Here is a 12,946-nt window from a genome sequence, read left to right on the forward strand (position 1 = left end):
AAAGGGAGGGGACTTATAAAAAGTGGTTACAATTACTGGCTAAGAACAGATGTTCCAATATTCCTGACTGATTAAAGTAACTACAGAGTAAGCAGTAGTAACATTTTGTTTTAATAGGAACCAAAAAAGCAGTAAAAACAATATTTCAAAGCTGTCTTTCAGAGATGAATTTGCATTCTGGAAGAGTGGACTATGAAGAATGTAGAATTTGCTTAATGCAGCACCAAGAAATTTAGCATCATGAATTTCTGGACAATTTCCAGTTTTAAGATAAAAAGGCTCAAAGACCCTTCCTTTCCTGGGGTTTCTGCCGAGAAGCTGAAGATCATACTTTGGCTTGTATTCATCAATTTTTAAGCAACAAAAGAATTATTAGGATATTGCATCTTCAACATGCTCAACCATCATGCAAATGTGAGCACTGGAGGCAAGAAAAGGGGATTTACATATTACCATCAAATGTACCTGCAAACTGCTTGTCCCCATTTCCTCGGCTACCAAATCTAGTGACTATTTTCCCATTCGGCTGGAAGATGAACACACAACATGCTTTGTTGTCCACTACAATGATGTGCCCATTGCGATCAACAGAAACACCTTTTGGTCCCATGAGCTTTCCAGACCCAATTTTTGCCTGTCAGAACAAAATGAAGAACATCATTAAAAATTGTATCATAAAAATAAACCAATATAATACAGAGACCTCCTGTAATAGTGAAATATATCAAAGCCACATTTTTTAAAATCTAAAACTAAACCAATATATTAACTGCTGGTATAAGACAATAAAAATATTTTCACTCTATTTTTTTCACCTTTTGAGAAGAAAAACTTGCTGAAATGTGTCCTTTCTAACATAGAAATCTATCAGCATTCAAGCATAAAGGTGCCAGATTTAATCTTGCATATGCTAAATTCATGCTGTGCTGAAGCACTTCAGCAATTATGGAAGCCAAGAACATAACTTGTCAATTGCAAAAATGTCAAGCTGACCGGGATATGAAGTAAAGCATTTGTATAACAGCAAAGAGAATTTGAGAACCCATGAAAGAAATCCCAATGAAGTCAAAGCCAAAGTTAGCCTCTAATGTCCTGTCATGAACCTTTATGAAATTACACTATTCAGACAATTAAAAAGATGGAATTATGGCTGAAATAGGTAGAAAAGCCAGGAAATCTTGGTGCAAAATTATCGGATAAAGCAGTCATTGAACCACGGAATGAGGCATACTGTTTACTCCAATTTATGTATTTCAAATGCAGTAAGCAGGTCTTGTGACTGAAGCATAGCTGCAATAAGAATTAGCAGCTGCAAGAGGTGATGTTACAGCACTGGAAAGATGCATTACTTCCAGTGAGAATGATTTGGATCACGTCACTTATGTAGGCTGAAGGTTATGAGAACATGCTACAGAGTCCTCAAAGTAAAACAGAACTAATGCTAAATGACCCACGGAAAAGTGCCATTTGTGGTGTATCCAACTACTGGATTAAGGTCTCTATATAGAAGGGTTGTTAATATTCTTGCATTTGTTGTGAAAGAGAATTACACAACTAGACAGGGCTAATGGCAAGAAGCAGCCAGTGTGATATGCCCAGTAAGGAGGCACTAATTTCAGATTTCCCCCGGCCAGCTCAGAAAAAGCAGCAGGTAGGTGTAGAGGCTTCAGAATCCCCATCAGCGTCCCAGGCCAAACAAAAACTGGGACAGAACCTCAGAACGCATCCTGAATTATCTGGACATTAACATGCTTGGATCAGGAAGAAGCACACCTATTCCCATATTCCTGAAACTTAGATAACATTGGCTCCTTTTGGGCTCCTATAGGTGTGCAGGGAGCCAGCTCGGACACGCTGGAAATCCAGTGTGTCGGAGCAGATTCAATTAATTAAGTCTGCTGGAGCACAGAAATAAATGTGCTCCAGTAGACTCTGGCATCACATGTATCAGTGTCCCTGCACTGAAAAATGGTAGCAGGGTGCTTTGAACTAAATGATTTGAATGAACTTTAATTCCAAGCACCCCACTGCTGTTTTTCAGCACGGGGGACACTGATACATGTGACGCTCAGGTGCTTTTAATTAGGGTGGCTCACTAATTAAAGCTCCACCGCCCCCCCCTCCATGCCTCCTTGAGCACATGTAAAAGTGCCCTTTCATTCCAGAGAGAGGTAGTTAGCTGTGCCAAGCTGAAGTCATGCAGAAGGCAGGGCAAAGTGACACCTTAAAGACTAAAACATATTCAGAAATTCTGTTAGTAATATCATTTGCTAACATTTTTGTAAATAGATGATGGATGTTCACATAGGCAAATTGGAACACTGACATTTGCATGGAACTGCCAAATTTTGCAACCTTGGGGCTCTTATACATGCGCGGCGAGCCTGCTCCGACATGCTGGAAATCCAGTGTGTTGGAACAGACTTGATTAAACAAGTCTGGAGTGCAGAAATGAACACATTCCAGCAGACACTATCATGACGTGTATTAGCATCCCTGCACTGAAAAAATGTCTCTCCCCGCTGCCATTTCTTCAGCGCGGGGACACTGATACATGTGATGATTGGGCACTTTTAATTAGTGCAGTTCTCTAGTTAAAGCATCCCATCCCGCACCCCACACATCTCCCGGAGCATGTATGAAAATGCTGGTTGGGATTCCAGTGAAATATTTTTCCATCAGAATGTACCGATTTGTCAAAATCAAAACATCATGGAGATGGATAGATTTTGACAATGTTCCAACAGAACCCAGGCAAGAATCTGACGGAAACCAGTTCAGTTCTAGCCAGTTTGTCCATTTGCCATCTCAGCAACCTACAGCACAAACCACATGGAAATCAGGGATCCCAGAGTTTACAAGGTCCACCACACCCCACAAGATGGGCTGCCCTAAAGCTGAGGCCCTATTTCCTCTTGTGAAATACCTTTATTTTCACTTTGAATTGGAATGAGACCAGATCTCCAATCATCTAAGAGAAATGATTTTTTTTTTTGCACACTTCTACCTTCAACCTCAAGAGGCATGGCCAGAAGATGCACACAATTTAAGAAGACAGGGACAAACATGCCTTGTGCACTCAACCACTTCCTAGACATTTTTTCCAGGATTCTTATGGAAAAAGACTCAGTGTGTCTCCTCTGCCCTTTATTACTTCATATAAAATAACATGAATAAAACCACACCGCATACTTATGGGCACTCAGCATGGAGTAAAGTAATAAAGTCATTACTCTTGAGCCAGGATTTCAAAAACAATTTGCAGGCAGCACACAAGTTATATCCAGCTAAGGGTTGCAGTGCTTATAACCAGAAATCTCATCTTTCAGTTCAGACCTGAATAAGTTTGTGATATGTCACCATGGCTGGCTCAACATATTATTCATGAGTTTGTACTTCTTGAAGGTTTTTCAGAATTATAGGTTTGATTATTTAGAATAGAACATTTTGAAATCAAGTCACTGCTATTAATGCCATGAATTGAAATATTCTCTGACTTTTCTGCCACTGGGAAAACATAAGTGTACTGACTGATCTAAACCTTTATTAGTGTAAATTATGTGTTAAAATAGGTTGTCAAGTACATTATGTGCCTTATTTTACATGCTCTTATGAATTTAATTTATAAATTTTCCTTCTTGGCTTTCAAATATGCGTTTGAAGAGTCTCCCACCACTCTGACAGAAGATACTCTACTATAGGATATTCCTATGGCTGAAACCATTAGTCCCTTGTATCTAAAATGTAAATACTTAACTCTTTCAGTGTTGGGTTTGCTAGCTTTTTATTTAAGTTTAATTTGGCAGATCATCTTGCTGTAAAGGGTCTTGATCAACCAGCATTCAGTCTTTACCTATGTATGAGGACTTCCCCAACCAGCTCTTTTTTCAGTTACTCAGATGTTGGAGCCCACTGTGGTACATTCTGCAGAACCATAAAATAAAATGGATTCATTGCTCACACATCTTTCTGCATCCTCACTTCACTTTATCCTCCTATCTCTCTTTTCACAATTATTTCTAGTTAAACCTTCAGGCAGCTTCAAACACTTCCCTTTTTAACAAAGAAAAAAGGGAAAATCTGCTAAATGAAATGTTTCCTCCCGCCCTTCCCCATATGTCAGCTATTACTATGATCTATGGCCATGGCCAATAGGTCTTAAACCAGAGGCAGATTGAAGGACTGATCTCTCAGGCCCCAGCAGTGCTAGAAATTAAAGAAATAGCTCCTCAGAGACATAGGAAACTTGGGTCTGGAGTAAAGAGTTATGAAAACCAGTATTAACTGAAATTTCTAAAATAACCTTCAAACTTTTCTAAATCACTTACTATACAGAGGTAGTATATACAGACCTCATGGTGCTGCAATAGAAACTCACAATTGGCTTCAGCAATTTTAAAGAATATGATCATAGCACATGTCAATAGCTCCATACCACCATGTAATTGCTTGCTTGTTTTCTCTGTGTTAATACCTGATTACACCTCTTAATAGTATGTATTATCAAAGATCTTAGCTCAGTGATAAGCTGAGGAGAAGGAAGGATGAGGACACATTGGAATGATTAGGGGCCTGGGAAGCAGGACTTATGAGGAAAGGCTGAAAGAGTTATTTAGTCTGTAGAAGGGAAGACTGAAGAGGGATTTGACAACAGTCTTCAAATACTTGAAAGGAGATTATAAAGAGGATCAAGATGGGCTTTTCTCTGTGGCTGTACAAGATTGCAATAGGAGCAATGGCCTCACTATGCACCAAGGGAAATTTAGGTTGGAGATTAAGGGTGTGTCTAAATGGGACATTTACTGCAGTTGCCTCATTAGATCTGCAGTAACATCTTAAACATGTGGCCCTTTTAGGCCACAGGAAACTAATAAACTCAGGTTTTTTCATGCGCAGCAATGTATGTGTAGATGCTGACTCGGCTAAGCTTGGGCAGGAGAGTGCTTCAGTGCGGGGGCTGCCTGCTGGCTAGCCCTGCACTGGAGCACCCTCGTGCCCTAGCCAGCCCCTCTGCAGCACATTGAGCTAGGTCAGAGCAGTCCTGGGCTCCCTGACCTAAAGGTTTAGATCCCCTGGGCCCCCTGCCAGCTGGGGCTGATCCCACCTGGCTCAGGGGGCACACATTCAACTCACACTCAGGGGGCACACATCAGTTGATCCCACCTGTGGTCCCTGGGCACACATTCAAACAGCACACCCAGGAGCAATAAACTCCAGTGCAATACTGCTGCAAATTAATTGTACATGAAGATGTGCCCCAGGAAAAATTTTCTGACTATGAGGCCAGGCAAGCATTGAAACAGGCTTCCTAGAGAAATTGTGGAATCTCCATCCCTAGAAATTTTCAAGAGCAGGCTGGACAGACACTTAGCTGGAATGGGTTAGTCAGGTGATCCTGCTTTGAGCAGGTAGCTGGATTAGATGACCTTGTGAGGTCCCTTCCAGCCTCAGTTTCCTATGATCCTATAAGGAAAATATGGATAAGGAAAATGAAGAACCAAGAGATGGAGTCACTTGCATGGGGTGACCTAGTAGAGCAGAAGACAAGTTCCTAAATCTGAAACACTCTGTTAAATAATGCTGTCTCCCCTTGTAAGAAACTCTGGATTAGGTATAGTGTTACAATAGTATTTTGCTAAATTAAATGTTATATAATATTCAAGTTGCAAACTTTGAGAAAATTATAGACTCTGCCCCTATAGTTAGTGGTGACTGAACACATTGGAAGCTAACACTTTTCTCCTTGGCAGAGAAGTTTGCTGAGTCAGCCAAGTACTCTAGAAAATTATGCACATGTCTAGGCACGGCCCCTGGACAACTGGCTTCATAGCTCTCATGACTGTTAAAGTAGTGAAAAGGGAGAGGGCATGGAAGGAGAAAAAAAAGACTATAAAAATTATAGCAAAAAAAAGACCAGGACAACACTGTGATGGTACACACCTACTGATCTCCTAGCATCAGAAAAGATGCAAGTATCTCATGCCCCTGATTCTTCAAATGGAAGTGTCATTCATACTTTACTCATTTTTCCAAAGGTCTCAGTGTTTTGCAAAAGCTGTTCAATTCAGCCTCACAAAGCCTCTGTAAGTATTGTTGCCATTTTGTAGATGGAGAAACCGCCACACTAGAAATTGTGATTTGATCACATTTCCAAAGTAAGTCAAGCAGAGCTAGCAATAAAACCCAGCTCCTGTAAATCTGTGCTTCTGGCACAATACTATATCTACCCTTTACATATAAAAAGTTTACATAAACTGTTGTGGATGTTTCTCTTACACATTATCTCAATATATAACAAAAACATTCATATTACAAATTAAAGTTTTCCTCTCCCATGCAATGAGTCTAGTCACTAGTCCCATAAAGTTTGATCTACTGACTTCTACTGGTAAAAAAGTCATGGCAAACTTGTTCCTTTCCATAGCTCCTGGAGTCCAACAAAAACACATACTCAATTAAAACAAAGCTCGTCTCTGTGTCCTGTGAACCACCTTAATACTGACATTTTCAATATTTGTCTCTCTCCTGGCAGCAAACACTGCACAGGATGCTGGTACCCAAGACCTCCAGAGCTCTTTTCTGCTTAGCTACTGAGCCACCAACCATCCAAGTTTCTTAATTTATGAGCAGCTTGGGAGAAGTAAAGAAAAATGGTATTCAAACACATAGCTCCAAATGAAGTCAGTTTACATTAGAGATTTTAATTATGTATAAAATGTACAAGTTACTCAGAGGGTTTTGATTCTGAACTCACTTGTGCCTTTTTTATGCCAGTATATTTTTACTTTATTTATGACCATCAGTGGAACAGCCTACCTTACATGAGGCGTCTCTTTACTAGCTGCACATTTTGGAAACTATTTTATATGGGAAATATCTCATATTTTGTGTAGACACACAAGATATTCTATACTGGTTTGTTTTTTTGTTTTTTTTTTTACCAGATCTGTTACAATATTATAAAAACTGGATTTTTTTTTGATTTTTTTATTAGCAGGTATAAGAAGAAAAGGCAGGAGACAGAACTGCCTATATCCTAAGGTTACATGAGTTCCCAAGTTACTGGACTAAATTGTTGAAAGGGTTATAATGAAAGTCTCGTGTCTACTACAGAATGGAAATGAATGCCAAAGTGGGGCATTTCCTTGTTCTTTCCATGACCAACTGAAAGACATTTTAGTGTCATTTACCACCATGGAATGGCACCATGGAATGAATTACTAAAGTTCAACTCTGGAAATATGGGAGGTAGATTCTCAGGAGGTCATTTGTTTCACTGAAGAGTGTATTACTATCTCTTCCAGTGGGATCAGTCATAGACATAGTCAGAGACATAGCTTTTAATTTTACCTAACTCGTGCACTGCAGGACAATGGGCATCAGGGGTAAACTGGCTGTTTTTCTGGAGTGGTAACTTACTTTTTTATTCTGTCCTCTTATTTAATAGCATCTCAAGGGCTCATATAAACACAAGAGATTCATCACTCCAGAGGGGATTATTACTATCTCAAACCTAAGGAATTTTCTAGTGTGTTGCATTTCTGTGCTGATAAAACACTTCTTTTTACAGAGCTACTGAACTTGACAAGTTAAGTTGTCACCATGATTTTTTTTAAGATTAAGACATCATTTTAAGATGTAAAGTAAGTTCCACAGAGAAAAGTCCCTGTGATTTACTATGGGTCAAATTTTGCCACCACTACTTATGTGGAGTACTAAATTCTTGAATTACCCCTTGAAATCAATAGCATCTTGTCTAAACTAGGGTTTAAGGCAGTAGAAGCCAACTTTTTGGCAGGCATGCCACAAATTAAGCCCTACCTGTGCCCCAAGTGCCACTCTGATCTCCATCTCTAGAGACATGAATGAGTTTGAGCCCTGGGATGCTGGAAGACAAGTGTTACTGCCAAAAGTCAGGTTAACCCATCTCCAGCTCTGCAACTACCAGTTTTACATGGTGAACAGGATCCAAAACCCTGAATTCAATGGTGGCTGCAGGGCCAGGGAAGGGCTAACCTGGTTTTTGGAGGTAATACCTGACACCTCTGCTTGCAGCAACATCCTGGCCCTGCTCTGCTCCCTTTACTGAGAACCTGTGACTCACGTGCCACATAGCAGTTGCTTGTGCCACTTGTGGCATGTGTGCTACAGACTGGCCACCCCTAACTTAGAGTATGATGGTAATATATGTAGTTGACCCATGGTGACTTGAATTACAAATTTTATAGAGGCACTTAACCTTTAACATTCACTGAACTAGTGAAGTTGACGGAGGTGGCATTTTAAATGATGGTGCCTGGGGTAGCATGGGGTGGGGGAGGGAGGAAGGGAATTGAAATCAAAGGATGGGGATGCTACTCACCTGTCTAAGAAAGTAAATGCAAGTCATTTTTGCAAAATCAGGTCCTACATAAAACACAGACATAGGAAACTGGTACTAAAAACCTCTCTCTTGCTTAAGCTAAAAGAGTACACTTCTTCCTGATACTAATAGTAGGCTCTTATACTTGTGGTAAGAATGTTGAAAGGATAACAACACACAGGATGGGTCTGTCCAACAAAGTTTTACCAGCATAGCTGTCACCTAGGAAAGACCACACACACACGCCTGCCAGGAGACACAGCTAAGCCATCAAAATCCCCAGTCTGGGTGTAGCTCTGCTAACTAGAATAGGTCTTCTGCTAGATTAGATAACGTCATTCAGAGAGGTGGTATATGGCAGCATAAAAATCCCATCACCTGGCACACACCTCATCTCCATTTGAGGGCTCTGCTGATCTAGCTGCAATGGCATAGCTACAATGGTATAGCCTCCATAATACAGACAACCCCATGTTCATTGCTGTACACTTCATTTCACTTAGAAGAAAAGACTACAAAGAAATAAGATTCTTCTTAATCAATTAAATACACAAGCCACCAAGGATTTTCTTGGTCATGCCAAACTTCAATACCTGCTTATCAGGCTAGGTGTGGGTGAACCACAGCTAGTTCTGGTAATGACTACAACAACAACTACTGCAAAGAGCTGGGTGTCAAAGATGGTCAAGATATGGAAAGTAAATGAATTACTTGCTTTGCTGACCTTTATGCCATAGTTAGAGGGGCCAATTGTCCATTTTCTGTCTTCCCAGAAACCTAGACACATTACAGGTATTGTGCAATTCACTGGTTAATCATGCAATTACCTTCAGACCAGCTATACATGCATAGTAGCTATCACGCAATAAAAAGCTTTAACGAGCTATAAATTTAGACTGAAAAGTGTGTACTAACTTTATAGCTGGTCACTACTGAGCTTAAATTTGCACATGTAGTATGGTCTCCCTTGCAGCTAGCTGCATCATCAGCTGACCGGGCTTCCAGCTACAGGGGCAGTGGTGACATGTAGGGGGTGCACAGGAGTGCACGTGTACTATGGCCGCTTTCAGGAGCAGTTCAGCTGCTCACCAGTTGGTAAGTTTTGCTGCAGGGGATCCCTCCCCTCCCTCTCTCCAGTCGGCACCAGTCACCCATGCACAGGGGTGTACCATGCCTAGCATGAATGGTTATTAAGTAGTTGTATTTGGAAGCTACCCTCCCCATAATGAAATACTGTAGACCACTTTATGACACAATGTATGTTGAACTGTTTTGAATTGGACTTAATTATTTTGGCTGTTTTGCAATTAAGTTACAGTACAGAATCCAGTGAAAGAGAATGTTATTAATTAAACTATATCTTTCCTATTTAATACACTATTAATATCACAATATTGGCTTTTCCCTTGCTTTTAGGTACTTTATCATCATGAGCTTCCACAGAAAGACTGCATTTTTTAAATCAGTTTCATATATTTAATTTTCGTTCTTGAAACTAAACAGACATTATTAATCTCTTTCTTAATAAGCTGTACCACACTCAAGAGTATCAATATTGTAGTCTTACCTTAAATTTCCCATCTGATGAAAATATGCTGACCCATTTGTTGTCATAATCTGCAATAATGATGTCACCACTTGGATGTACAGCTACTCCTGTGGGACGCTGTAACTGGCCAGGAGATCTTCCTCGTATACCAAAACGACTTTTGAACTGGCCATCATTGGAAAATATCTGTGATAAAAAACTACATTTATGTTTGAAGTAATTTTCCATAATCACATTAATCTAGTTCTTGGCCTTTGGGAACCAGCAAGATAGGTAAACCGTAGAACTATTATGGCCAGATAGAGGACTGTAAATATGAAGCACTGTTATAGCTTATGTTTGAAAGCTATAGGCTCAAGTTATAGAGAAGCCTCAACCTAGACCCTAACTTGATAATAAATATGTGCTTTGCACTGATATAGCACCATTTCTTCAATGATCTCAAAGTGCTTTACAAACATAAGTAAATTAACCTTTACAATGTCCCTCTGACGTAGTTGGAAGGAAGCATTGTTATTCCCATATTATAAATGAGGAACCTGAAGCACAGAGTGACTTGGTCAAGGTCATACGGGAAGTCTGCGAAAGAGATGGGAATAGAACCTAGAACAGAATTTCAACAATTAAATCAAGTTATCTAATTTAGAAGATAAAGTTGGGCCATCCCTGAGAGATGATTAACATCTCTCAGAATTTAGCCTATCTGTTTCCAAGCCAGGTAATTAGATATTGAAATTCCACTTGTGGCTGTAAATATTGAAATGAGAGTGCAGAATGTTAAGAGCACATTTAGAAGCCACTAGTGAAAACTTGACAATATGAAAGCATGGGTCCATTTATCTCCAACCATACATGCTGTCCAAATAGAGCAGACAAATCCTTAACAGTGAAAATGACACATGATAGAAGGGGGCAGGGGGTGACATAGCTTGATTTTCACACAGGAAACTGAAGCCTAATACCTAAAGGCAAGAAATAGACATCATGGGGCCTGCTGCTATAGAAATTAATGTTTCCATTTTAAAATCAGAGAGAAAAGTAAATTAAGAGAACTAAAAGTCATTTGAAATGACACCTACATTTTGTTTTTCCTCAGAGGTCAGCTTATGAAACTAGATGTTTGGACACTTAATTCTGCTTTGTGTGGAAATACGGAAATGATAAACTTGTAATGCCAAGTCATACTTGCAAATAAGACACACTTTTCTAATATCACTTTCCTGATTGGTCTTTTCTTTATATTTAAATATATTAAAAAGGGAAACCATGTTTGCAAATCTGCTAATTGATCTGAACTAGATACCGGTTATCTCAAGAAACCAGAATGACCAACCATGGGCGTTGCACACGGCGGGCTTCCTTTATATTTTCTATCAGTACTTGAATCTTCCAAAACTTGTCTCTACTAAAGTCAAATACTAAATATGGCAAATTATCATACCTGCACGCACTGGTTGTTACTGTCTGCTATTAATATTTTTCCATTTGTAGATGCAGCTACCCCCTGAAGGTTTGTGAATTCCCCTTTGTTTCTTCCTTTGGTACCTAGAATTGGACGTGAAACACACAAGTGAGGTTATACACATCTAATCAACTAAGGTTTTTGATCTCAGCATATTTGTTCTTTGTTCTTTCTTTCCTTGGTAAATTGTTCCTTTCCTCAATCAAAATTAACTCACGAAACAACAGTTCTGAAAACGAAACAGCATCGTTCTTTAGCCCCATTAAAGCAGTAATCCCTTTTGCCTTTCAGAAACAGCTGCCTCTGATGCTTTTCTGTGACAACAAACAAAATACTTCCTACAGGATGGCTATTTGGCTTCATTATGCCCAGAAGGGAATGAGACTGGTATGATATTCACATACTAAGTGAAAGGCACTAAAATAAGAATCTGGGTACATAGATGAGTATGTAGTGTTAGTGGCCTAAGCTCATCCATTTCACCTGTATACATAATTCTCATTTTATAATATGTAGATGTTCCTTCTATTGAAAGCTCTGAGGCAGAGACCGAACTTTGTTAAAGGTTTGTACAATATCTCACACAATGGAGATGTGATCCTGATGGGGACCTCAGAATGCTATTGTAGTATATATATTAAACATAAAAAATAGTTCCTGTAGTGCAACACGTGTTTGAAAGCAAGAGCTTTCAACAGCATTCACTAAATCTGGATGCCTCAGTTGTTTGTTTTCCATTTTGGATGTGTCTACATGTGCATTCATGCGCTTTTCCTAATAAGCATTGCATTTAGTACCTCCAATGTGAAGTACTACATAAAATGCACATTAGGGTGCCCTAACGCACAGTAGCGAAATTGCACACTATTTTAGTGATGCTTAATGCTCAGTAGCCTATTTTATTTTACATTAGCATATTAACACAGTTTTTTATACAACACTTTAATGCACATTAAAATAAACTACTCCGCATTAAAACGCTTGTGTAGACGCACCCTTGGAGACATTTGGAGAGTCCCTGTAAGTAAGAAGGATCACCTCTGCAAGAACAGCCAGATCTTGAAACAATGTAGTTTGTAACTCTACATAATGACTATATTTATTTTCAAACAACCAACTAACTATGCAGTTTACTAAAACCTGACTGTAATGCTATTTTATGTGGGAAAGTATTTTACAAGCAATCATTGACTGCATATCCTACACATTATATGTTTCAATATATAGTCTTAATTTGAAAGCTGTATTTTGTTTTAGCCTCAGATATCCTGTAGTACAATTATTAAAATGTTTGATTGTGATTCTGGATGTAAGAGTGATGCATTAGCCCTACTTTGCCTTTAGCTTTCATTAGTGATGCACGTTTAAGAGCTATGCCTTTCCTCCTCTCAATCTGCTCAGGTGGTGGGGATTGGATTCACAGTTTCCATTATTGATTAACAAGAGCACTTAATTGCCCTGCAGTTTGTGCTGAAAATATATTCCTTTCTTTCTCAGCCTGCTCTTATGACTGCAGGGTACTTGTATCTTCTCAATATGATGCATACTTCTTGTAATTTTTGCATTGCAAAGG

The 12,946-nt window shown here is 39.3% G+C and overlaps 1 protein-coding gene across 9 annotated transcripts in view; it reads right to left on the reverse strand.

Annotated features, from left to right (window-relative positions):
- TRIM2 (tripartite motif containing 2) overlaps nt 1–12,946 on the reverse strand; it is a 157,000-nt gene that overhangs the window by 14,283 nt on the left and 129,771 nt on the right. For all 9 annotated transcript variants that reach the window (XM_059721954.1, XM_019481478.2, XM_019481479.2 and 6 more), the window contains 3 exons: nt 11,353–11,456; nt 9,930–10,097; nt 466–634 (listed from right to left, as the gene is read on the reverse strand). In XM_059721954.1, the coding sequence (XP_059577937.1) occupies nt 466–634; nt 9,930–10,097; nt 11,353–11,456 (441 nt within the window). The remainder of the gene's footprint in view (nt 1–465; nt 635–9,929; nt 10,098–11,352; nt 11,457–12,946) is intronic.

This window comes from Alligator mississippiensis, chromosome 2 (assembly GCF_030867095.1).
Source record: "Alligator mississippiensis isolate rAllMis1 chromosome 2, rAllMis1, whole genome shotgun sequence".
Classification (NCBI taxonomy): Eukaryota; Metazoa; Chordata; order Crocodylia; family Alligatoridae; genus Alligator; species Alligator mississippiensis.